Genomic DNA, 27,917 nt, shown 5'->3' on the forward strand with positions numbered 1-27,917 from the left:
GTGCCAGAGGCAAGCAACAGCAGGGGTTCGTTGCCCGGTATGCATCACCCAATAATCACAAGGGGGTGGAGAAGCAGAAAAGTTTATTAGAAGCTTCAAAGAAGGTACAGGGAGAATAGAATCTCAAATCCTGGACACAGAGCAGGAAGTTACACAGGCTTTTATACATCCTTTCTTCAGCATACTTATCCAATAGCAAGCTGCCCTAAGTATCCATGGGGGGCCAAGGACACTTGGGCCTAGTGCGAGGGGGCTTCCTCGACACTCATGGTCTTCCATCCCCTCGAGTTACCTAGTGGCCATGCCCAGTGTCCCCAACAGCAACTTTACCTGGATAATGTGTTTGCAAGAATGAGCTACCATCAAACAATTTCTCTAATGTAGTCACTGTGGAGCCACTTTCCGATAACTTCCCTCGTTTCTTTTATCTGAAGCAAAAGCAAGGGAAATCTTGGGATTTACCCGTCTTCCAGTCCCCTACAGCACACCGGAACTTCATGTAACATAAATCGTATCAAATTGCTGTAGTGCTCAGAGCTGGCAATAGGCATAAGCAGACTAAACAATTGCTTAGGGCACTGAGCAGCTCAAGGGGGGACCTCCCTATTAATGATTAATATGGGTTGTGTGTGGGGCAACCCCCCCGCAAAATATCCCTGCGTGGGGCCCCCACTGGACTAGCAGTTGCAGTAGTGGAGCATGTTCCAAGCCAAGTTCTGTTCTTTAGTTACCCTTCAGGATTCTAGCACGCTCGAGTAACCTCTGTGTCCAGAGACTTCACCTTTAGGGAGCTGAAATTTGTTTTTCTTCATCTTACCATGTAAAGATCTGACCTATTGACCCATTATTTACTAGTGTAAAGTGGCACCTCGTGCAGAAAATGTGAAGGCAGTGCTTTTAAAGCACTGGAAATGGCACCATAAAGTCTATCAATATAACCACACTGTGCTGAGTGCTGTTAGACACTAAGCTGGTTGGTTCTCATTCACTGCACACGGCTTGTTCAGAGGTAAAATCTATGGTAAGGCTTGAGCATGTACCTTACATAGTCAAATGTCAGATACTCCTCTCTATTCATACTTAAAACTTGTTTTGAAAATGTCATTTGCCTAGCCCCCTAACTGATCTCACGCGGTTAAATTGTTTGTGTGTTTTAATTAAGGTTGGGCAAAATTCACAGCCTCTGCCAGGTTGAGAAACAATGTAAAAATGATAGGGCATTAGTGAAATATTGAGGGGGAGAATGTAAAGGTCCGCTGTACTTCTTAAGTAACTGAAATTCAGCTGTCTGCTTCACTGCACACTGTAATTGATGAAGATATTGCATGTGGCTCTAGCTTTTCGAGCACCATAGTGTTTGGACGTAAAAGCTACCAAAGTAATACCTTCTTGTCTGAGTGTGTGACTGGAACTTTGTCTGAAAGTTGTATTTGTGAGTGCTGTTTTTCTCCAAAGTTACCAATTCAGTACCACCATCTTTGCCATCAAACATGATTTCCATCGTGTTTACACATCAGTCTTGTTTTACTCTGTCAAAAGATAAATATTGCCTAGAATGATTTCTTTTTAAGATTAGGCTTTTTACAGCTAACACAGTATTTTACACCTACTTTGTACTATTCTCTGAAGGAGGTCAGACTTTCTTATTGAAACATAAATTAATCCTCATGGTGCCCAGGGAGGTAGATACTTAGGCCTGGTCTACACTACAGCGTTAGGTCGATGGAAGCCACCTTAAGTCGACCTGTTAATGTATGTGTCTACACTACCAGGTCCTTTACGCTGACCTAAGTCACCTTTAGTGTCTCCTACTGTCAAATGAGCACAACCAGGCAGAGAAAGTAAGTGATGTGGCTACAGCACTGTAAACAGTGTGAGAAGCAACAATAGAACTTGGGAGCTTCTGCCTCACTTCTGCAGAACATTAGCATCCAGGGGATCCAATCAAGATCAGGCCTCGTTGTGCTAAACACTGTACCTAGCCAGAGTAAGACAGTCTTGCTCTAAAGCTATTGCAATCCAAATAGACAAGACAGGAAAAAAGGAGAAAGGAAGTGTTGTTTTTCCCATTTTTACATTTGGAGAATGGGGACGCAAAGAGATGAAGTGACTTGTCCAAGCCAGTGCTGGGAACTGACCTAGCTCTCTCGAGACCTAGATCAGTACCTTATCCACAATACCATCCTGTCTCTTCACATTCCTTTCCCCCACAAAATTGGTTCTATTCCATTAAGCAGGCACTGGATTCCTTCACTGTTGATTCCAATATAACAGAAGTCAACCTGGCTCAGGAGGGTTTACTTCATCGTTTGTGCCCTGGTATTATCATTGATCTTCACCAGGAAGAGCGTTTGCCAAGACTAAAAACAAAACATCAATGAAACTAGTTGCACTGTTAGAGACACTGCTAAACAGTGTATGCCTCCGTACGCAGCCATACGTCAGTGCAGAGCGGTGCGAGAGGAGAATTTCCCCTCAGGTAGCTACAAGAGCTCTGAAAAATCAGGCTGGCAGGTGTGCCTCAGCAGGTGTAAATTGTGGACTGGATTTGAAAATAACACTGCATTAAAAGAGGCATTTCTGAGCCACTAGTGACTGTCTGGCTGAGCGGAGACGTCAGCTTTGACACTGATAGAGTGGGGTCTCCCTGTTTAGAGGCTGAAATCCTTGTTTCTGGCCTGATTTATTACTAGTTTACACTCAGAGCTTTCATGTTTAACATTAAAATAAACTGTTGAATGTTTTTAAAAAGTAAAATTCTTCTGATAATTACACCAGGCTGCAGAAAAGGACTCGGTACAGCCACAAGCTAACCCAAACCTTTCCATGTTTCCTACAACTTAGATCTCAGACCTGCTATCAGTTACCTCTGAGCAGCAAGAGCATTGTGGGTAACCATTTGCAAATGAGCACACCCCACTTTATTATAGAAATTCCTCTACCCGGTACCTGTCTCCTAGCCCCAGAGACATTTAAAATGAGACTGGACAAAGCACTGGGAACTTCTGTGTGTTATCTCCAGCGATGGACTGAATCACTTAAAAGGATTTTTCCATTCAATAATCTTTGCTGTTGCTATTTACATATAGTTCCAGAAATGGAGTAGGGTTTACCCAGACCAGCTCTGTGACGATGAGCATGTTTTGCCATGGGAAGTCCCAGGCGTGTGCCATCCTGCCCTAGTGGTGCTCCAAAGGATACCTGAATAATGGCAGTTACTAAAAGCACCTCCTTTCATTTCTGGCCAGCAAGAAGATTTGGTTGTTCCCTGCTGTTGCTGGCCTAGATACAGAGAGCTAGAAACTCTACCTGGCTCACAATAAAACGTTCAGTAAGAAACTGTAACTGGCGCATAATGTGGTGTGCTAGGTCACAAGGAGGAAATAGCTGATCAAAGCATGTTACGTAGGAATGCTACAGACTGCGTTTGCTTCCTGTTTGCTGCCAAATCCAATTCAAGGTTATGGTACTGATCTATAAAGCCCTTAGAAAGAGCTCACACTGTCTCAGAGATTCTTCTTCTGAGACCAGCCCCAGCAGTTACTTTCATGTGGCATGTTATTATTGAAAGAACACACATATGAAACTGCGAGAGCCATAGTGAGAACCTTCTCGATAGAAACCCATGGGCTGGTACAGCCTCCCAAGCAGAAAAATTCACTTGCCTCATTCAGCTTATGTTGTAAAAATCACCTTTTCAATAATTTGTCCCTCTGTAGAACCAAAGCACTAGAAAAAAGCAACATGTACTAGAGAAGAAGTCAATGTTTAAACCAGAGCAGGAGGGTAAATTGCCTGTCTTTTCTGGAGAGAACCCACTATTTTCTCTAGCTTTTATGCAATATCTAAATGCCAAGGTGTTTTAGAAATGACAGGTGGAGGTGAAACGGGGTATACGACACCACCTAAATACTATGAAGGTTTAAAAGTAAGCCTAGCACCATGGCAATAGGTTGCAGTGCAACAAGGCAATTTGGGGTGCTTCTGGATGAAAGAAAACATTTGTGCAAAAAGCTAGTAACCGCTGGCTATCAGGGGAGATTGGCTCCCTTCCAGCTGCACAGTAGACGTGCCCTAAGTATGCAAAGGAGTAGGAGAAGCTGGAACACAAGTGAGTGGGTATGCACATGGGGTGTGATGGAACAAATGAAGGTGCGTGGTGGAGAGTTGGATGTGCATTTGGTCATACTGGGGATAATGCATGCATGAAGGTAGGAGGAAGGCCAGATGGGAAAGGATGAAGGAATACACGTGCATGGTAAACTGGGTGGGAGTTAGGGCTGTGGCTAAGAAAGGATCAAAGTATAGAAAGGTGAGTGCAAAGGGAAAAAATGTTACAAAAAGATTCTGGCTTCTCTGTAGATGAGACTCTTTAGGTTAATTAATAACTTGCTAATGATTTTTACTGGGGCATTTATTCTGTTGTCACTATTTTGTAACTGCTTCAGGTTTTATTTATTTGTTTAAGGCTTGCTCAGGCACTTTAGTGCCTTTCTTCATATAAAGCCCTTAAATTTCTGTAGCTCCAACACTTCTCCCCAGACGGCCTTCAGTAACTCAAAGTCCATCTGTTGGCTTACCATGCTTTTTGAATCAGAGACTCCATCATTCAGTTACCCTGAAGTTCACAGGGCTTGCAGCACATATGGTCTGGAAGCTTGTTCGATGTCTGATGCTGCCTGCAATATCCAGGCACAGCAGGATGTGTTAAGGATTTGAGTTTCATTCACGGAAACTGTCTATGGGCCTCTGAGCTTTAACTTCAGTGGCCTAGGAAGACTGCTACATGCAGAGGCTGGGGGAAGGCTGGGTGATGCATCAAGAGCACCATGCTTCATACCCATTAGCACAGTGGGAAAATTGCCCGTTGCTTATTTCAATAAACAATTTGTGAACTTCCTGAGGGCCTTGTGCTCCTCTGGGAGCCGTGAGTAGTCACAGTCATTACTAACATCTGACTGAATTATGAACTATCATGTAAATACAGTCTGTACTCTGAAATAAAACCTGAATAGTTCAGCTGATAGGTAAAGCGATATGCCTCTCTCATCTTCAGGTTGCTGGAACCAAATTAACCTAGGTAGGGGTCATATGGTGGAGAAGAGGTGGTTCTCTTCCAGGCTCCACCCATGTGAGGTGTAAAAATGAGATGCTACTTGCTGTAGGTAGTGCAGATGGTCAAAATATAATTGTGCAGCTCTTTGAGCTCCATTGGGCTTCTAAAACTTGGTTACCCTCTGTGAGCTTAAATATACCCATGGGCTGTGCTAGGCCCCTAGGGCTGAGGAAATAACTAGTGGTATCTCCCAAGCATCACTCACTGTGACACCAAGTGACACCAACATGGGACCTCTCTCTCGGTGAATTATGTAGATCTGTGAATCTGCCCTTTGATTTCTTATATGCACAGTGAAGTAAGTGACTTCTAAATCACCATCTTTAGGTAGCTTGGTTAACTCCTCACTGATATGAATGGGACAGCTCACACCTCTTAGAGCTAACATTCCAGACTCTCTGCAGCATCACTCGGACAGCTCTGCATGGGTTACGCTTGGTTCACCCTCTTGAGGTTTCTGTCACAACCATAACCATTGGAGACGTACGTTTTCTTTTTAGAAGAAAGCTGAGATTCTGGGGGGAAAGACTAGCTTCACGGAGGAGCTGGTATGGTATATGGGCACATATTGGCTCTGTTTGAGCCCTTCAGCCTGCTAATACCCAAAAGTCTCGAACATCTGACAGCTGTGGTTTGTGTGAAACGAGTCTGTTGAGGTCAGTACTGGTGCTAGTGGACAGGGACCCCATTACTATAATTGACATTATTTTGGCAGCCTCAGCAGAAACACCAGGGATTAAATGGACCTGAAGATTGAATTACCCTCTCCCCTATACAGATGGTCTGTTTGTCTGTCATAGTTGAAGTACTCTGGCAGAGCAGCTGGTATGGCTGCTGTCTGTGTGATATCTTTACTGTGATAAGCAGAGGACTCCAATCTTCAGAGCTGTCATTAGCACTTAATCCATTTAGGTAATTACCAAAGCACAGCTATATTGAAGTGTCACTTTTAGTCACAATATGTGTGCCCAATCCTGATCACTTGCATTCTGATGTAACTCCATTGACTTCACTGGAGTTATTCCTGCTTTATACTGGGGTAAGTGAGAGCATCATCAGAATGAGCAGACGTTGAGATGGCCTGAGTGGCCAGCAGAATGTTTCCTTTGCACAGAGGAATCTTTCGGTAACACAGAGCTAGCATAGCCAGTCCAGTGCCATCTTCCTCACAGCTCCTGGCATTGGGGGCATGGCTGGACCAAGACTGTACTTTGGTCCTCCCTGACTGCCAGAATGGCCCCGGGGGACTCTTGCAGGTAGGCGTAACTTAGAGCCAAACTGACCTCCAGCCATCCCAATGCTGGGGTGTATGATATCAAGGTGGTATATAACTTTTGCCCCTTACTCAGGTCCTCTGCTCCGAGAACAGCTCAACTGGTCTCAGGGATTGGGCCTTTGCACCTGGGATGTTTTCATCTGTAGATCTCAAAGCACTTTATAAATGTGGATAAAAATTATTTTAACCATTTTGCATATAGGAAACTCCAGGCACAAAGAGGGGTAAGTGACTTGTCCAAGATCACACAACAAATCAGAGGTAGAGTTGAGACTACAGCTGCCCTCACAGCTGCTCTGTCATTTTACATTTGGGGTGTTTGCGAAACAGTAATAGTCACAAACGGCTTCTTTTAAAGTCTAAACTTTAAAAATATCACATTCAGTGTTCTGTCTACTATTGATCAACTTTTTTTTTTTTTTTTTTGCAGGGACACCTGTCTGGTTCTTTGTGAAAATTGCTCCTATTCGAAATGAACAGGATAAAGTGGTTTTATTTCTTTGCACTTTCAGTGACATAACAGCTTTCAAACAGCCCATTGAGGATGATTCGTGTAAAGGTTTGTCTTTCTTGTCATATAATTGTGCATTGTGCTGCTTCTCTTGGTGCATGTTGACTGTGAAATTAACTGAAGGCCTCTAATACCCACACTAAGAATTGGACTTTAAAACAAGTGGCAACCATGCAGTGTCAAGCACAGCCCCATGTGGAATGACTGCAAGCTTTAGAACGATCTAAGCAGGATTGACTCTGGTATGTGCTTGGATGGGTGACCACTAAGGAAAAATCCAAGTACTGTTAGAAATTGGGACTGGGGATCCAGTGGGTGGTGCTTTTCCTTTTAATTCAGTTCTGACTAATGCCTCAGCATGGTATTATGTGGGCACAGAGTTGTTACAAGTGCCAGCTTTTGGATGAACTGTAAAACTAAGATCTCGACCACTTATCATTATTATAACTAGTGAAGGGTGCTGAGTCCCTTCTCTGAGGCACTGAGCCAACACAAATCCTTTGTCCTCAGTGGGAACGGGGGCTGTTCAGCTTCTTTCAGATCTGTTGGCACTCTGTGCAACAGCAGAGGCATTAACCCTATTGCTGGAATCTAGCCCAGATTTGGGTAATTTCATTCCACCTGCCTAAATGAGGGCCTGATCCAGTTTCCATGAAACTCAATGAAAAGACTCCCAGTGACCTCAGTGGGAGCTGGATCAGGCCTAAACTGTTAGATAGAGTTGCTGCATGCTGTTAATCCATTGCTGAGTTTTACCCCAGAAGCTGTGGCCCTTCAGCAAGGCTCTGATCCTGCACATTTATGGGTAGATTCCTGTGTCCGTGCAGAGCCATATATGAGCTTGAAGGAGAATAGTTTATAACGGGAGATGAATCCTCGGAGGCAAGAGGTACATAATGCAAGTTCTCTTGTTGATCGCATTTCTTTTTAGTGTTCAATAATATCTGTAGTATAAAACTTAACAGGAAGTTGAATTTATTTACATTTTATTTTAAAAATATAGTATTTCTCAAAGTGGAAACACCTGTCACCATCGCTAATGAAGAACAATCTTTAAAAATAGACTCTCTGCCAACCTGTATTGAATGATTTTCTTTTTATTGCTATGTGTGTTTGGTTTTTTTGTTGCTCTAATCAAATTAGAAAGTGGGTTTTGTAGTCAGAAAGGTCTGTCCCATGGAAAATAGCTTTCTGCCAGGCACCTCGTGGTCTTCACTTCTCTCTGACAAGAACTGACTGCAGAGATAAATCAGTATTAGGTAGTAAAGCTAGCTCTAGATTATTCACTGGGAATGAAGTGCATTTAACCAGGCAATGAAGTGAGTTTCTTTCAGGAGTGATACTAGCCTGTAGTTCTCCTGCACTTCTGCTGAAACCAACGTTCTGCTGAAGAGCCTAATGTGCTAGTAAGCTATGGACTCGGGAGCAAAGATTTGTTTTCTCTCTGAAGATGACACATTTGATTTTGTAAGTAGGAGAAAGAAAACTCTAATCAAACATTTGAAGAAGTTGCACCTGTTGGATTCCCAGATTGTACTATACTTACGGTGGTGGTGATGATGCTTAGCAGTTTCATGTCCAAAGCAATGTACAGAGATTAAACTAATTATCCACACAGCATCCAAGTTAGGTGGGTGTTATGTTCATTTTACAAATGGGGAAACGGAGGCAGACACCTAAGTGCCAGATTTTTGAAATTTGGGTGCCTAAAACCAGGCATGGAAGTAAAGGTGGCCTGATTTTCAGAGGGGCTAAACACCCACAACTTCCCCAGAAATCCTCCTCAGACTTGGATGGAGTGACTTGCCCAAGGCCACAGAGTGAGCCTGTGGCACAGCTGGGATTAAAATTTGAGAGCTGCTGACTCTCAACCCTACACTCATTCTCCAGATTGTGCTGTTTCTTCACATAACAAAAGTTACATGATGTTATTTGTAAGTCTTCCAAATATTAGTCCCAAGTTTACTGAAGTCAATGAAGTTCTACCAGTTTTGTGTTGGTGTGAGTGGAAAACCCATTATTTCTACACATGCAAGTCAGAAGATGTGATACCATGGTAATAAAGTTGGAGATACTCTCATAAACCTTAATTTATTTCCAAGTCTTTTTACTCCCTGCTAGTGCCTCTTCCTAGAGGATAGCTCCACACTGTCCCTACACACAGTATATTTGCAATGATTTGATTAATTAAAAGCCCAACGCCATACAGAAATGCATGTTGTCAGACACTTAGAGACTTTTATACACATATTTATTAGTAGAGCTTATTGAGCCTTCATATCTTGCATGAAAAAGTTGCATGTCTGGTGGGTGACTCACAGGGTTGTGGAGGGGAATGAGAATATTTTTGGAAGTTGTGAGAGGTAGAAAAACTGGTTATGATTTCAGAAGAATCTTCAAGGAATAAACCTCAGGGGTCTGAATTTTGAAGAGGACACATTCTTTGGGCCACATACAAACTTGTATTGACATTTACTGTAGCGCTGATCACAACATATTTTAAATGAAAAATGGCTTTTTGACCGAAAAGAGAACTTTTGCAGAAAATTTTCATTTGAGTAGAAATGTTCCTGATTTTCTACAAAAAAACAGGAAACCCCAAAGTGAAAGTTTTTATTGAAAATGACTTTTGGATCTCAGCTTTTTGTTAAAAGAAAAGGAGGACTTGTGGCACCTTAGAGACTAACCAATTTATTTGAGCATGAGCTTTCGTGAGCTACAGCTCACTTCATCGGGTGCTTTTTGTTGTTTGTTGCTGGAAAAAATGAAAACTCCTTGTGGGAAATAATTTTTCAGAATTTCCTATAAAAAGCCTCTAGTTTAGTGTGATTGTGCATGCACCCTCAGTTATTTCCAGTGAAAATCTCCAGTTAAACGCCTAATAGTCCCTTTACATGTGCAAAGACCTCATTTCCATGTGCAGTTATGTGTCGGTTCATATGCAGTGGATGTAGCCCTAGGTGCCTGATCATTTGAAATCAGGCCCTGTAGCTCTGCTTATGGAAGCATTGTTATCTTATGCAAAGAGTAGCTGTCTATTTATCTCTGCCCATTTACAGAGCAGGTTCTGGCTTGGCCTGAGCACACTTAGCTATGAATGTCTTAGTAGCCCACTATTGAATGTTTAATTTCAAGCACTTTTTTTTTTTTTTGAGCTGTTAGCGTGCTTGTGGCTTACGGAAGGGGGTGTGTGTGTCTTGCACCAATGACTGGAGATTGACATGTGTGCAAAAGTGAACAGGCAGCTGTTATCTGAGATGAGTAGAGGAAGGCAGAGATGCAAATGGTGCTGAGACCACCCATTCATTTTAATAAACACCCTAATAATCAGACATTAAAAAGCCTGACATTTGAAAAATGGAAGTCTTATACTAGGTATGCTTCTAATGATAGGGTCTTTTGTTTTCTGGTTCAAAGAACTCGTTCACTTTTAATACTGCATAATGTATGACTGCCGTGGAGATTTAAGTAAATTTGCTTTTAAACATAGCTGTTTTAAAAATAGCACACACCAAATATAGCTACTTGAAAAATACTATATGTCAGTGGTGTTTGAAGATATAAATACATTTTTCTACCTCCCCACACACGTTCCTCTTAAAATTTGAGGGGGGGGGGTATTTAGCCTGTGTGCAATTCCATTCAAGTTGATTGAGTTACATTATGGCTGAATATGGCACTTGATATTTTATGTGGGCCTCACAGCAGGCCCTCTAGAATGTCTGAAACTAGTCTGTTCTTTTGCCCTTTTGGTTTATGGTCACATGAGGTTTGGAGCACTCTGAGAAGGAGATATTCAAAATGATCTCTACATTTGAATGCACAGTTTTAGGGGCATGGTAATTTGTGCATGCAAATAGGATTTGTATGTACAGAGAAGTGATGAGAACATAAAGACTCTTGTTTATGCTTCTTAGGTCCATTAGGACAAATAATGTTTTAGAACTCTCCAGAAATTTAGATGGGAATGGGATTGAACAGAGTCACTGATGATTGGAGAGAGGTGAAGTCAGCTATAATTGGATTTTGAAGAGAAGGGAATAGATGGAAATGAGAACTGTTCAGGAGCTTGGTTTGCTTGAGTCCAGACAATTCTGAATGCAGATGACATGGTAATCTGATAATACAAATCTGGTTACCCCATCTTACTTTTCTTCACAATGTTAAATTTATGAGGCAGTGGCTTTTAATTCTAACTCTAGTAACTCAAAGTTGCTGATCAATGCTTCAGCTTGGCTAGTGTTTAGTAATTACTATAGTATTCAACATATGAAAGGATGTGATTCATCTTGAGTAAGCTGAAGGAAGTGGTAGGAAACAACTGAATGAATTGAAATAATGAAAACTGATAATTCTTCTATAATAAAATGTAAACATTGTCATGTTTTCGAAGCAAGTTACAAAGGGACCAGGTTCCTCTCGAAGTTCAGAAAATTGGCTTCTTCCAATTTGTTTGAAAATGAAATGTGCCATTGAATGAAACTTCATCTCTTAAAGTGGAAGAGGAAAACATTGAGTTTGATGATCCTGCAAATAGATCTTTTCGATGCTGTTGTTCTCATTGAAACCTAGCTGCAGTAATAATGTAAGTCCCTGTTCCAGGCATTCTAGCAGCTCTTTCGTATTAAGCAATCTCTCTTTTCTCTTCTCTTCAACATCAAAAAGCAGCAAAACTCCTTGGTAATGATGGTGTAAAGACAAATGAAAGGAAAAACTTGATATTAATAAGAGAGCTTGAAACATTCTTTTATGCCAAGATCTTCACCTTCAGTGTAGCCCAAATCAAACTATCTAAAGAAATGATTGAAGTGTGTTTCGTCCTGTATCAGTTTCTTCAGACCAAATGAAACTCATTGGTCCACTACCCGATGCTGCAAATGAAGAAACAGGAGGAAAACAAAAGGAAAAGCTTAAAGAAATAACATTGTCACTAATGTAGGACGGTTGGTTGAACCTGAGAACCTACCCAACAGTGGCTATAAGTGTCCATTCAGGAAAAATGTGTTCCTACTCATTGCTATTGATTCTGTATCTGAAAACGAAACCACAGAATATCCTGTTCTAGCTGCTGAAAAAAAAAACATGCAAGATTGCAGGGTAAATTGTCTTTGCCATTTGCTCAGAGAACAAAAATTAAAATGGAAAAAGATGAGAAGACTTCTTGGGTGCACTCTTCCTCCATTTCTGAGATGTGGGTGTGGAACACACTATTTCAACTTTTTTGAGAAAGAAGTCAGACCTAACACAGATCTGAAGCATACTAGAAGTTCCAAAAGTACTCTGCAACCACCATTTGCATCGTGGTTGGCTGTTTGAAAAAGGAAGACTAAAAAAATTGTTTGTATTACAGTAGTGCCCATAGGCCCTCGCTGAGACTTGGGACCCTGTTGTGCGGAACACTGTGCACAGTGTAAGAGGCAATCCCTTCCCCAAAGAGCTTACAGTCTAGATTCACAAGAGTAACAAATGGTGGGAGGGGAAACAGAAGCACAGAGAGGTGAAATGACTTACCCAAGGTCACACAGTAGGTCAGTGGCAAAGCTAGTAATAAAATTCACATCTCCTGACCCCCAATCTAGTGCTGTGTCTACTAGACCACACTGCCTCCATAAGGATAGATGCCCACCTTCTCAAGGACACTTGGGAATTCTCAAGAAGACTGTTTATATCTTTGTACCTAAATACTACAGTGTATTGAAATTTGCACTGAGCACAAGGAGGACTCTGTTAAAAACATAACATGCATTTTATATAACAGGGACTCTTAGAGTCACTAAGCTTATGGAGCTCCATCCTGGGGGACCTCTGGTTTCCAAAAGTGATACAGACCCTTATTCTTCCCTCTTGAGGACCTTGCTTGTAGCAGTCTGCATGGAACTTGGAGGAAAGAGCACAGGCTACAGGAGGGATGGTGGCGGTGACACCATGAAGACAGTCTGTGTGCACATGGCTGGAATGGTAGCTGCAGTTACAGCATCTCTGTAAATAGTTCTCTTAATTAAGATCCTGGTTAGTTTTAGAAACATGGAGTCCTCTCCTATTATTACCCAGCATGTGGTACGTGAAATGTCAATGACCCACCTTAGGACCAGTGAGGCCTGGGTTCTTTTGCAGTCAGTGCGTTCACCTAATGGCCCAATTCATAAATTAACAGACAACGGCTATGACCTCTGGGACATTACAATGTATAATTACAGGAAATCCAGGACCATCAGACATATTAGTCACAGAATGTATAGCAGTATATTAACAGAATGGAAAGGGAACAGGTCAGAGAATCCAGGATATCAAATAATTGAGTAACCAGCCAATCCCCCAGCAATGAACATGCAATGTCCATGAACTACGTAAGAATATCAAAATGCCTCAAAAGTCTCCCACAGGCCGCAGCTTGTTGTTGGAGCTCAGTGAAAAGGGCTGACACGCTTTCCTGGTAACCTGATAGTTCTCCCCTTCCAAGGGAAGGGCCCCAATGCAGAGGCAGCTTACCAGGCACAGCTGGAAGTCAGTCCTCACAAGCAAAGCAGAGTCTTGGGGCTCAGTCTCTCCTTTGTGGAGTTGGGGGTCAGTCCTAAGTCCTCTGGCCAGGTAAGACAAAATGGAGTCTCCCCTGCTGCTGCATGGTGAAACTTCTGGGCTGCATTCCCTGTGGCTGCTGTAACCTGACTCTCTGTTTCCAGGTGTCTTCTACAAAACCACCCCTGCCCAGGCTCAGTTCATATGTGAAGGCTCAGAGATGCTTTTTGGGGCCTGAAGTTGGTGACCCAGGCATGGCAATTGGGCTCTGGCCAGGTAACTCCTCCTCTCAAACATGAGGTCTGTCCAGGTTCAACTCATATGCTGGGGCAGCTCTGGCCATGAACAGGCTTTCTGGTGCCTGCGGTCAGTTGCCAGGCTTGTCTGGAGCTCCTGGTCTGGCCCGGCCCCCACAGAGTGTTTGTGCCTCTCAAACTGGTGAGATCAGCAATCGGTTTACACAGTTTCCATGCTACAACTGGGAGAGCGCCGCCCAGCCTGGTCAGAGAGACTTGTGCTAGTGGGGCTTGCATTAATATGCCTGGATATTGCAGCACCAGCAGTGTCTTGAGTTTCACGTAATACAATTTGAATTTTTTTCTTTTTTTCAGAGGAAAAAAGTGGGTGTTTTCAGGTATAGGAAAATCCCTATCACCTTGGGGAAGAAAACAACTCTTTAATTTAGGTGGTCCAGTCTGTTCCCCCTCATCATGGTAGGACTGATGCCATTATACCTTTTTTTTTAAATATGTGTCAAATCTAGACTTCAGGAGCTCCAATGCTGTGATTCCACTCTTCCTTTGCATTTTGTTCCACTGCCTAATGGCTCTTAGTTTGAATGTCTTTCTGATATATACTTTCTCTGCTGTAACTTAAGTCCATCACTTCTTGGTCTGTCTTCATTGACTAATGAGAGTAATCAGTCCTTGCCCTAAATGTCTGCGTACCTGCAGGCAGTTTATGTCTTCCTTCAGGTTTCTGTAGGAATATGTTGGAACAAGATCAAGAGGGATTCCTTCCTCTTAGGGTACTGAGAGACAAATGAGCATTCCACTGTACGTACTGTTGATGCCAGTGTTGTCTCTGATGCAACATATAGAACCACTGTGTATGCTGGAGTTTCCACAATTTTCTTTTTCTTCCATTTAAAAATGAAAGGATGGTGTTTTACACTAATTGCCCCAAACACAGCAGTATTGCTACAGTAAGCATTAGGGTTTAGACCGTTACTGTAGAATATTCCCAGCCCTTTTTAAATAAGGGACAGAAATGAAGAAAAGTGAGAGAATCTCTCAGCTTCATAATTGCTAATGTTACTTGAAAAGCATAATATAAGTTTTGGCCATTTTGATAGGCTTTGCATCTTCATGGCGTTGCTTAAGTTTCTGTAAAATTTAATGATATTTACTAACCCTTTGTTCTACGGTAAAAATTTCACAAAGCTCAGCTCTGCTTAAGGCATACTCACATACTTATGCACTCTTCAGGCACAGGGCCTGATTCTTCTTCCAACTGTAAATCAGCGGAGATTCCAATGGAATCAACAGTTACAATGATGTAAATCTGGAATAAGCAAGAGGAGAATTGGGCCTGCAGTCTCATTATAGGCAATACTACCAGTTTTGCTTGTATAGTTAAGATTGCATGACACTTCTCTTTACATGATCCTGTTTACAGTTGCTTGTAACTTTGCCCAACTTTAACTGTTTGACTGAAATTTTCCTCACCAGGTGTCTGCCAGAGGCTGAATTTATTTGTAAAGTTTCCTCAACAATGGTTGAGCCATATCAGAGAAAGAGATTAGGTTAAAATGTCTTAGCTTGTCCATGGTAAAAAAAAATTGCTCTAATTGTTTCTTTGAGACATTCTAATGCTTTCATGCTTTGGAGCAAAGACTTGAAATTGCCCTGGGCCAGGAATGTGCCTTTTGCCATCCCTGTGAAAACAGAGCATATTTGGCCAAGTTATAAACCTTTGAAAAACCTTTGTTTGCATATGCTCAGTAGAGACTTGTTAAAGCTTGTCCACTAAATTCTCTCAGGATTCTATCTGTACTCAGCATGCTCCAGCCCAGGTCTGCAGGGCTGAGCAGGCTTTTCCCTGAAATTGGTGCTGTCTGGTGCTGCAGGCCATCCTGGTCATGGAAACCAGAATTAAGAACAGGGAGAGTCTCTCTGTGCTCTCAGTGCCCCCCTGCTGATGACCACGCAGTATGGAGGAGGAAGTGACCTGTCTCAAATGCAGAACAGACAAGAACCTGACTGGTGGGTGCAGGGGATGTAGATCGAGACAAGGAACCTGGGATGGGAAACCTGGGACGGAGAGTTAACAGGAGGGGTTTAGAGAAGAGCCACAAGAATGATCAAACTTGTAGTGATAGACTCAAAGAAAGCAATTTATTTAGCTTAACAAAGAGACGGTTAAGAAGTAACTGTATTAATTTATAAGTACCTACCTGGAGAACAAATATTTAATAATGGCCTCTTCAGTCTAGCAGAGAAAGGTATTCCACAATCTAATGACTGGAAGCTGAAGCTGGACAAATTCAGACCGGTAAAAGGTGTACATTTTTAACAGTGAGGTGCAATTTACCAAGAATCAAGGTGGATTCTCCATCACAGACATTTTTATAATCAAGATTGGATGTTTTTAAAAAGCTATGCTGTAAGAATTATTTTGGGTAAAGTCTGGCCTGTGTGATACAGAAGGTTGGCTGAGATGATCACAGTGGTCCCTTCTTGTCTTGGAATCTATGGAACTAGGACTGACATCTGGGAAGGAGAGAGACTAGGACTCTGGGCAAGGAGCCCATAGGTAGACTGGGATGAGGAGCCTGAACTGGGGAGAAGACTGGGACTTAGACAGGGAGGTCAGAGGATTAGAGTAGGACTGGGATAAGAAGGTAGAGGTGGGGAAATACAATGAGATGCTGCAGTGGGGCAATGAGGAAAAGACAGTACTAGAATAGGTACAGACTGAGGGAGACAGGGGCAGAAAGGTGACCACTAAAATAGACTCCCCTCCTGAACGTGGAATGGGATCCCAGATTTCCAAGTCTCCTCATTCTTTTCTCTCAGCAAACATCTGTAAAACCCACCGGCAATGTGTGTGTCTCATCTGCCTTTAACCCTGGTCCACATAAAGGATGACAACCTACTACTGCTATTGGTAAATCCATTAACTCAAGGGGAAGATACCCATGCAGTGGATCCAAACGTTCCAATTCCTCTGATAACCCATGTGGGTGTCAATATGATTCCACAGTTTGCTTTTTTAAAAACCTGGAACATTACATACACACTCAGGGCAGAGTTTGAATAGTGTGAAATAAATAAGGCCTAGGGCCACACATTGTTCAATGAAGATAAAATAAAATATTGAATAGTTGCTCATTAATTGAGCTCTGTCCATCCTGTGCACTGAATGAGGCAGGGATCCTGGTGGGAAAATTGTATGAGATCATGTAATTAAAGACTGTATCTTAATACATGTGGACAAAGGAGCCAAATTATGTTCATATGGACAGCCTTAATTCTGGCATTTCCTGTCTGTTGAGTGCTTGGCTTTGCAACATTACACACAAAACAATATGTTAAATACCTTAATCTTTATACACAGCATAAAGAAAAGGAGTACTTGTGGCACCTTGGAGACTAACCAATTTATTTGAGCATAAGCTTTTGTGAGCACTCACGAAAGCTTATGCTCAAATAAATTGGTTAGTCTCCAAGGTGCCACAAGTACTCCTTTTCTTTTTGCGGATACAGACTAACACGGCTGCTGCTCTGAAACTTATACACAGCAAAGTACACTTCATTTCAGCACCACGGACAACATTACTTGCTAATAATATTCATATGGTGTACATGCTTTATTCATATCACATACTATAAGTCTGAGACTGTAAACCCATGTGATTCTATTTACTGCCACTTGAACAAATTATCCCCTAGTTTCTCTGGATGCACACCACTCTAAATCCGATGATCTTGATTCTTCACTGACTTACACCACTGTAAATCAGGAGTAACTCCAGTGGAGTCATGCTGGTATCCAAGTTATGTCAAAGGAAGATCTTAGGGCCAGACTCTGAGTTGGTATCCATGACCATAGATTTTCTAAAGCTAATGGAGACATAACAACTTACACCATCTCTATTCGCTTCAGAAGATCTATGCTCATTGACACCAGCTGTGGACCTGGCCCTTAGGAGCAATTTCCGCCATGTTCTCATAACACCTACTGGCCTACTTAAAGTTTTGCCTGAATAAGAAATGAGTAAGGGCTTCAGGACTGGGCCCATTAATGTTAATGAGACTTACTCATGGACAGCAAGGGAAGAATATTTCCTTAGAAATGTACTATGTTAAAAAGCTGACAGGAAAATGTATCAGTCTGACTATTGTGAAACATAAACAGATTTGGGGCCAACTGATGTAAATTGATATAGTTGCACTGGAGTCAATAGAGCTGTGCTGATTGACCTCAGCTGAGGATCTGCTTCTGTATTTGGAAAGGTAATCTGTTTCTCTGAAGAGATCTCCTTCTTTCTGGGGCAAACACTATGCTCCTTACTCAGGTGAGATTCGGCCCAATGGATGGAAATGAAAAGTCTAATTACTGCTAAACTCTCCAGGAAATAGGCAGTTGGTTCCAGCCAGCTCTATCAATCAGACCTTCTTAAAAGGAAGGGAGGCTTTAGTGTTGGCTTTGTAAGAGACATTCTTTGTCTCGACAACTGTTTCTTTGTCTGATTCCACCCCTTTTTTTAGGGTTGCCTCTTTGCACTTTCCTTAAGAAACATATGTCAAGTCACCTTTTCAGCCCCAGGCTAGGAAGATTCTGCTGAACAGCAAATCCATGTAATTTGCTTCTTTATTGTGTCACCCTTTTATTTAGTAAACACACATTCCAGCAAACACTTTCACAACAGGGCATTGACAGGAAACATTCAAAGTACTGGGCAGCACTCTAACCACTCAAATCCGAATGACTTTAATAGGAGACTTGCACATTAGCTAGCCAGGCTGCTCTTTAAAAATAGTATTATTTATTTTCTTAATGGAGGCAGAAGGTTATGGAAGCTTTCCCAGGAGCAGAACCACATTAAGAGAGATAGTCTGCAAGGTGCTAAGCACCCTTAATGAGATGGCCAGTGACTCCCAGAAGGCACTAAGTATCTTGCAGAATTGGGACCTAATAATATTTTTCTTTTAGGAAGCTAGAGAAGTCCAAATGCATGTTCTGGCTGAGTTTCTGTGATTGCAAATAATGATCATAAAAGTCACTGTTTCTGCTAACTCTGTCGGTGTTTTGTTGAAGTCCCCTTATTCTGAGGGGTTTATGAATTGGTTGTAGAAAATTGTTCTGGGCTAAAACTCAGCATATAAATTCTCCTCCCCGGCAGCTGAATGTTTTTATAAAATTTGAAAAATGTATTTGCTTTGTCCTTCCTTTCATCTGCAGAGGGTATAAAATCATGTTGCTGGTTTAATCTGCACTTTTTTTGTTAGATCATATAGTATCGTCTATTTCTTTGATTACCTCCACACCATCCCCTACACATCTGGGGCCATATTCACTTCTTGTTATAACTCTCATTGTTCCCGATTCTGGTCTCTCACCTGGATAGGTCAGGAACATCTCCTGCATTGTTGTGAGATCTGAATCAGATCACTTACTTCAATAGGTGATCATTCCAGGGCAGAATTTTGTCCCCAGGAAATACCCAATCCATGTAACTGTCCTCTTGCACAGCCATTGAAGTGCCACACTTTTTGGCCACTATACTACTCTGACATCTGTTTACTGATTCCCTTCCACCTGGCATGTGGTTAAATTATACCACCTTTATCACTGCTGAATTTGATCCCTGGAGTTAGGAGAGTCTTCCTGAAATACAATTCCATATTGTTTCTTGTAGCTATTGTGTAATCTTTGTTCTGTTTTCTCAAGGCTGGGGGAAGTTTGCTCGCTTGACACGAGCCCTCACAAGCAGCCGGGGCGTCTTGCAGCAGCTTGCTCCAAGCGTGCAGAAAGGAGAGAACGTTCACAAGCATTCTCGACTTGCTGAGGTGAGAGAGAGTATGGAGCATGTGACTAGATTGTGATTGCTGAATCCGTATGTCTGTATATGGAATTTCAACGTGTAGTCAGAAGACAAGATTCATTACCCTAAAATCACTGTCTTCTAGTGCAGTTTACAGATGAATGACACACCTAAATGCCACTGTAAGTGAAGTACTTCCATCTTTACTGGGGTAGATGTAAGTAGGTCTCATTTCATCCCAAATTACCAAGACCTTATCCATGGAGAAATTACACTAGACCTAGTTTACATATCTTTTGCATATGATGAAGACTAGAAGGAAAGTAGGAATCCAGTGGAAAAGGTACTCAGAGGGCTAACCGTGGGGAAAGGTGATTACATAATATTTCCATGTCCTCATGTAGCTGACAATGTTCTCTCTATACTAGCTATGCACCTTTGTGCTCTTTTGCCATTAAGTTCAGGCTTGGAAGGGAGGGAATCCAGGAACAAACGTGCTATGCAGTAAGTCCCCCTGGAAAATGAATCAATAAGTGCTGTCCATAAAATGTCACTTAAACTAAGCATAATATTAGGATCTACACTCATATGGTCATCAGAGAGGTCATATAACAATATTAATACTAACCAGTATTTTTCACTTATATGTTGCCTTTTTTCCAAGGATCTCAAAGTTCACTAGGATCTACGAGTGCTCATGTGAGCATAACTGGGGTGGGAAAAGCTATGGGTAGTACAGCAGAGAAGCCTAGGAAATACCTATTGGCTGAGGACCGTCAGTGTAGAAAGGGCTGGGAGAACATCTAGGAGGAAGCTGGATCTGAGGATTTGTGGTCTTCAGAAGTCAGATGTCTTCTCTTGTTGCTGTTGATCAATATTGTAGCCATCCACTCACTTTATGGAAGCTTTCCCAGGAGCAGAACCACATTGAGAGACAGTCTGCAAGGTGCTAAGCACCCTTAATGAGATGGCCAGTGACTCCCAGAAGGGACGTAGTTTCTTGCAACATTGGGACCTAATAATATTTTTCTTTTAGGAAGCTAGAGAAGTCCAAATGCAATGTGATTGCAAAGTAATGATAGTAAAAGTCACTGTGACTGCTAACTCTGTTGGTGTTTCATTAAAGGCCCCTTATTTTGAGGGGTTTATGAATCGGTTGTAAAAAAATTTTCTGGGCCAAAATTCGGCATATAAATTCTGGGGTAATTTAGGAATACACTTGAAAAGGGATTGTCATTTTCCATCAGGTTCCACACATGAACCTCACTCATTCATCGGAATCTCTTACAGTAAAAGAGTTCAGGAGGCTGGCAGGTGTTTTTAATATTTATCTGACATAAACTATGCTTGTTAGCTCTCATATAGTGATTGTTATCTGTAGATCTCAGAGCCAATTATAAGGGAAGGTATAGATCTTTATCCCCATTTTACAGGATGTGGAACTGAATCACCGAGAAGTGAAGTGATTTTGCTCAAAATTACCTAGCTTGTCAGATGTAGAACTGAGATGAAAACCCAGCACGCCTGACTCCAACGCCAGTGCCTTACCAATTAGACCACGCTGCTTTTGCTGTGTGGGAGCTTCAGAAGGTCACTTAGTCTGTAATTGGTTCTGTGGCCCTTTCACTCACTTGCAGAGCCTGAGATTGCCCAAATATATTTGTGTCGTCTACTACTGGAATTCATTTCATTTAGAAAGACAATTCTGTAAGTAAAATGGTTGAAATTCTGCACAATAATTTCCTTACTCCTGTTAACTCCACAATATCATTATGACAAAAAAGGAGGGAGAAATCTTAAGTGTCTTTCAGCAGCTGGGGCCCATGTTGAGTGCACAGCTTTATTATGTGGGGGAAAAACCCAACTCTGCTGCCATTCATCATTGATGTCTACAGTAGTGCACACTTCCAATATTGTGCTCTCAGTCTTAAAAATATATCCAACTCCTGCAGCCCAATTCTGCCCTCAAGGATGCAACTCTCCTTCATATAATTTGGAATTGTACCCATGTAAGAGTCTGACCCAACTCCCACTGAAGTCATTTACAAGTTGCTTTTTGGCCAATAGGATCCTGAAATCTTTTAGACTGATTATAAACTATACATGATAGAGTGGACAGAACCAGCTGCATAACTGCACATAGCAATGCTGAAAACAGTTTAGGGAAGCAAAGGACACTATTTAGTTGATCCTATAAATAATTAAGGAGGCAGAGTGTCAGGCAAGGATTTGAAAGAGGATCAAACGGCATCATGAAAAGGTCAAGCGTTGGGTGGGCTGTGGTCAGTGCAGATGGGTGGGTATAGAACTTACAACCACCTTTTCCATCTGAACTCAAGGAGGAAGTATTACCAGCATAAGGGTTTGTACCCCCTTGGTAGGGCTCCAGCCACTAGAGGGAGAGACAGTCGCAAACATCATGCAGTGGGTTCATGGGCTTTGCCTACACGAGAACATTCAGCATCCATTGTCAGCAACAGGTGAAGCTGCACTGGTGATGACAACAGTTTAGAGAAGGTCTTCCTGATGTGGTCTTGAAAATGGGTTAGCCCAGTATACCCAAGCACTTCAACCAGCCATATGGGCTGGTTGTCTGTACCAAGGAAATTGCCACAATTGCTGACAACAGGTACAAAATGTCTTGGTGTAGATAAGACTTTAGAGTAGCTAAATCTGTCATTGCTTAATGGTCTCTGTGGGAGGTGTGGGTACTCAGCACCTCTGAGAACCTACTCCAATATGTATCATGATCTCTATGAAAAACAGGTGAGCTCCTGGCCAATATCTGCACCGTAACTTAACATGAGCCTGAAAAGGCACATGTATGTGGCTGTGGCAATGCAGACTACGGAGCTTGTGTATTCCGTCTTTGAGTCTTCTCTGCACTCAGTTAATCAAGAATGAAAACCTGATTTCAGTAGTCGTCCTATATGGCTGGCACTGCTGGGAAAGCCTTCGCCTTGTGGTAGCTTAGATACGGCAGAATTTTGGGCAACTCTCCTCCCCACCTCTGCCTTCTTCACACACCTCTAAAGAACTTCAAGACCTATCATCAATCATTCTTTCCTTCATTTCAAATGTTTTCCTTTTTCCAGTGCATGCTAGAACTTAGAAACACAAGACCAGTTTCTGATTTCATTTAATAATAATAATATCTAGCTGTTATATAGCACTTTTCACTGGTACAGCTAAAAGCAGTTTACAAAGGAGATAAGCATCATCCCCATTTTACAGGTAGGGAAACTGAGGTACAGAGGTTAAAAGCCTGCTCAATATCACCCAGCAGGCCAATGGCAGTGCCAGGAACAGAACCTAGATGTCCTGCGTCCTAGCTGAGTGTTCTGTCCACTAGGGATCACTGCCTCATGATGTCAATTCACAGTTGCTCCAATGAACTCAATGAGTGGATAATGTGTTCAATAAGACTTTGCACTGGTGCAGATGGCAGGTTCGTTTCTACTAATAAAGGGCAGGAACTTATTTTACATGTGTGGAATGAGTTCCTTTAATTGCCACTTGAATATTGCACTCATTGTTTTAAAGTGGTCATTGGGTCTGATTCTGATCTCATTTACATCATTGTATATTGGGAGTAACTGTACTGAAGCCAAAGGCATTAGACCAGAGTAAAAGCTGGGTATGTGTAATCAGAAGCAGGACCATTTATCTTTACTTAGAGTGGTTGGTTGGGTCTAGCTTGGTAGCCTTCTTGTTCTATAAAAGTGTCTGGACTATTCTGGACATGAGACAATGTATTTGCAAGCCTTATGTGAGCGCTTTTCTACCGCTCTGAATAAACTTCAGCCGGTTTAGAGTATTAAATTCAAGTTAAAAATTCATCTTTTTTTCTCTACTGACTGTCAGTGGTATTTGCTCTCGAAGTCTCTGTATTTATTGGAGTAATATCTTGTAAATTAACTGAGTTCAAGAAAGGTGCTTGATTGCAAAAGGCCTTTGTTTATCCACTGAGCAGGTAAAGTGTGGGAAATGTCAGTGTAAGCTTCTACCCTCTATCAGTATGACCCTGAGAGGATAATTTTGTCTTCATGCCCATTCTGTTCTTGGCCTCTCTGCTGAGAGTGCCAGTTTGTGCTGTGACACTGGTGGTATGACGTGGACACTCATTCACCATGCGCTAAGTGGAGACCACCGATTCATTTCGCGTGGGCCACTGAACAGCTGCCAGATAGTAACAAGTTTAGATTTCTCTGGCCATGGCAAGCATACATTTTTAATATGGAAAACTCTGAAATGTATTGTATACTAAATGCTAAGACGTGCTATGATTTTGAAAGAGACGTAATGAAGTTGCAATGGAATATAAACTAATTTTATATTTTACAATTTGACCACCCCGCAGCTGACTTACGAGCCTTTGTCCCTGGCCATTGGGCACTGTACGTGTTCTCTGTACTGATGCTATTGGCTGATTTATTCTGTACATTTGCCATGAAGTTCTGTGTTCACAAGATTATGTCACAATTAAAAACGCAATAGGTATAAGCTATAAAAGTAGTTAAATTTATAGTGGCTCTTGGCAGCACTGCTTAATAAAGGGTATACCAGCATTTCCATTGTCAACCTTCCTTTTCAGGGCCTTATAACTCAATATCTACTTCAAATTGAAACTTAGAACATGGACTCTTTGCCCACCAGGGTTGTGTTTGTGTGTGAGAGTGCGAATGAATGCAAAAGGGAGATGTGGCTGCAAATGATTGATTTTTTTTTTTCAATCATAAAAGACCTTAAAACAAATTACAGTGGCAGCTTGTTGATTAACTTTGAGTACTGACTGTTGACCCAATCCCCATTTCTGTAACAAGTCTGTGGTATAAATATTTGTATTTTGTGATATGTTAAAAATATTAATACAGCCTGGCAAAACTTTGATGAAAATTGTCACTTCTCCACTCTAAATAATAATCTATGGCTTTAAAGAGCTATTAAAACATCAGGCATTGTTACCAAAAATAATAAACACAGATAGTACTATAGTAGTAGCAGATGAATCATAAATAATTGGGGCAATACTACTATTAATAACTTTCTGAAATAAATAATTCTTTTATTGCGCTATAAACACAAAATGGAAAAAAAAAAAAACCTCCTAAAATAGGTTGGTTTCACTTATTTAGGCGTCTAGTTCTGATAGTAATGAGGTATTTACTTATTACATGTTTTGAATTACAACCAACATCAGTTGCTTACATTTTCTCCATAGTTCCTTTTCTGGTCATCTTCTTCTCCCCCCGCCCCCTGCCCAGGAGCAGAAATGCATGGCTACTAGCTGGAATGGAATTGGTACACATAGGCTGGTAACTGCCACAGGTCTTGGGGCACATCTCCCAGGTGGGTGCTCCAAAGAGGATTGTGCTTCAGGGTGGCACAACCCTTTCCAGAGCTCACAGATGCGCGGGGAGAGCATTCCGGTACACCACCCTTTAAGCTGGTGTAGGCTGTGCCTCTCTCGGTGCTTGGCTAGCTTTGCTGGCTGGTGCAGAGGATGTGGGAACAAGGCCCTGCTCTTTTATGCCCCTTTGGGGGTGATTTACATTCTTGGAGGCATTATGAAGGAGCAGCTGGGCTGTGTGTCACCCCTCATGTCAGGGGCTCAAGGCGGGGAAACAGCTCGTCCCAGTTTTCCATACACCTACACAGCTGCCAGGCAAAACCTAGCCCTTCGGTCGTAATCTTCTTGGGTCTTTCTCTGTGTTTTTTCTGCAGTGCTGGGCACGCTGCTAGTGCTTAATGACAAAAGCAACCCTGTGATGACTCATTTAGAACAGTCAGGTTCATTAGAGGGTTTATTCCTCCTCCAATTTTTAAAAAAAGAGTTTGGTGCCTGTGAAAGTTCCCAGGTTGGCAGCTCCAGAGACAGAAGTCAAGTTGGTTATCTACAGAACAGGTAGAGCACAGTACAAGCTGACCTACTCCTCTGCCTCCCTCTCCATGGGTGAGATGATAGTTCAGTCTCTGTGGCTTTGGATTTCCTTCTGAGAATGGCAACAAGACCCCAGATGTGCTGATGGTGTTTGCAACATGCACATATCTCTGTGAGGAGCTCAGCTAAAGCTGAGACTAACTACTAATTTAAACAGGTCAAGTAGCTATCAGTTGTTAGCTATATTTGGTCCTTTTCAACCTGGACTAGATTTGAACTGGAGACCTAGAGGTGAAATATCTATTACTAAGCCGTGAGCCTTTCAGTTCAGTGCAGAATAGCATGATCTACAAAACAAAAAGGAAGACAGACTTAAATCCTCTTATTTTCTATGCTGCAGTCATTGGGCCTCTCATATATAAAGGTAGAGTAATTCTGTTGATTGTTGATAACATTTAAGAAACTAAAGCAGTCAAGTTGTATATCTTCATAATGACTTGAGCCTCAAGGTCTGATTCTCCTTACACTTAATTCAGTTGTGCATCAGTGTAACTTCACTGACTTTACTGAAGTTACTTCTGATATACATCAGAGTAACTGGGACCAGAATTTGGCCCTTAGTTTCTAGGCCAGATACAGATAGATCTTACCTTTCTTTGTTTCTATCATACATATACCTATGTGAATACATGAGTAAGCTTCCAGACAGTGTTTTTCTAATTTACATAAAGCAAGATTTTCTTAGTGTTAATTAAGAGTTGGCGGTTTTACCATTGAGTTTCAGGGTCTCAGGATTAGGCCATTCTGAGTGGATTTGAAAATTTCACCTGTAGAACCTAAATTCTAAAATATAGTTTACTCATACTAAGGACAGGTTATTTTTAGTTTTCAGGGTTTTTCACTGTCAAGATTCATGTGTATATTTCCAGATTTAAAAGGTGGTTGTCAGGATGGTTGTCAGAATGTCTGCCTGTGGCTATATTAAAGTAACAATGTTGATAGAGATTAACGTAGATGTATGCCAAAAATGACAACCCTAGTCTCCAAGGACCTTTTGATGGCATAAGTAGTATGACCCCCAAGAGCACCTCAGTGCCAGATGGCCAGGAACTACCTGACATGTACCAGTGAATTTCAGCTGGTCTAACCAGGCCAGTGGACCCCAACTCACTACTGTCACAACTTCCATGGCCCATTTTAAATACAAATGATCATATGTGAACTGGTGACAATGGTGATTAATATCATTGTGAAATATATGTATTAACACTAGATGAGGAATTACGGTTACTCACTAATACTATGCTTTAAAGTCTGTGACCAAAAGGAGAGAATCAGTTTTTCTCCCAGACAGGAAGGAAGACAGCTACCTACCTGTCTTATATATAAATTAAGATTAGTAGAATTAAAACAATGGAAGCCCAATTTACATATGAATCATCAGGGGGATGGGAAGCCCACAGGAAGGGAAGAACAGCATGAGATCATCCTGAGTCTGGGGACAAAAGTGTGAGTTTAGGAAGATCGAAGGAGAGAGAAGACACCATCTTGGTATCCATTGCTGGACAGACACAAGGGGCCAGACCTGTTGCAAGATGAGAAATATGGGCCCTTCAGCCAAGAGGGTTGAAGTCTCAGGAAACTAAACATAGGTGAGAAACCTGCTTAAGCAAAGATCTTTCACCTAGAAAGACAAAGGAAACCCAGCACCTTGTTCTTCTGTGGAAAGTCCTGACTGAGAGAGGGTCAGCCATGGCTGGAAATAAAAAGATTGGTAAGAAATAGACCTTGAACCAAGGCTGTAGCTTGTTGAGTTTAAATTTTAGACTTTTAGATGTGTGTTTTCACTTTTATTTGCTTGTAACCATTTCTGGTTTTATCTCTTTTATTTGGTATCACTTAATCCATGGTCTTTTGTTAACAAACTTATTATATTTTTACTAAAAAGAAAAGGAGTACTTGTGGCACGTTAGAGACTAACAATTTATTTGAGCATAAGCTATAGCTCACGAAAGCTTATGCTCAAATAAATTTGTTGGTCTCTAAGGTGCCACAAGTACTTCTTTTCTTTTTGCGAATACAGACTAACACAGCTGCTACTCTGAAACCTATATTTTTACTATAAACCAATTCGGTGCTGTGTTTGAAGGGAAGGGTGTGTTTTACCCCCCAGTTAAATGAATAAGCTGTGATGTATTGACAAGTCAGCAGAGCACAAACTTGATATATTTTGTGAAAGCACAGTGGTAGGGGCTGTACATTGCAGAGAAGCATCTCTGAGGAGCTTAGAGGCTAGAGTTCACTGATAGTTACCTGCTAGGCTGGGAGATTATTGAGGAGTTTGCTGGTGAGGAAGACAAACCGGTGTGGCAGGAAAGTGAGACACAATCTAATCACCAGCAAAACTCTCCCTTTTGTAGGCAGAGAGGTCACACAGTGGCTCACAGCTCTGGGTATCCTCAGCAGCATGTTACAAGAGGCAACTGCGGTTTTGCCCTGCATTTAAGAGGTGGTAAAAATGTTCTAGCAGTGGCTGGGACCATTAAGTATTATAACTAAAATCTACTT

At 41.7% G+C, this 27,917-nt stretch overlaps 1 protein-coding gene across 1 annotated transcript in view; it reads left to right on the forward strand.

The window, feature by feature from the left end:
• Positions 1 to 27,917, forward strand: part of KCNH1 (potassium voltage-gated channel subfamily H member 1) — a 312,945-nt gene that overhangs the window by 24,249 nt on the left and 260,779 nt on the right. Inside the window, exons 4-5 of the mRNA XM_078851976.1 lie at positions 6,823 to 6,951; positions 19,375 to 19,493. Coding sequence (XP_078708102.1) covers positions 6,823 to 6,951; positions 19,375 to 19,493 — 248 coding nt within the window. The remainder of the gene's footprint in view (positions 1 to 6,822; positions 6,952 to 19,374; positions 19,494 to 27,917) is intronic.

Source organism: Lepidochelys kempii, chromosome 3 (assembly GCF_965140285.1).
Source record: "Lepidochelys kempii isolate rLepKem1 chromosome 3, rLepKem1.hap1, whole genome shotgun sequence".
Lineage (NCBI taxonomy): Eukaryota > Metazoa > Chordata > Testudines > Cheloniidae > Lepidochelys > Lepidochelys kempii.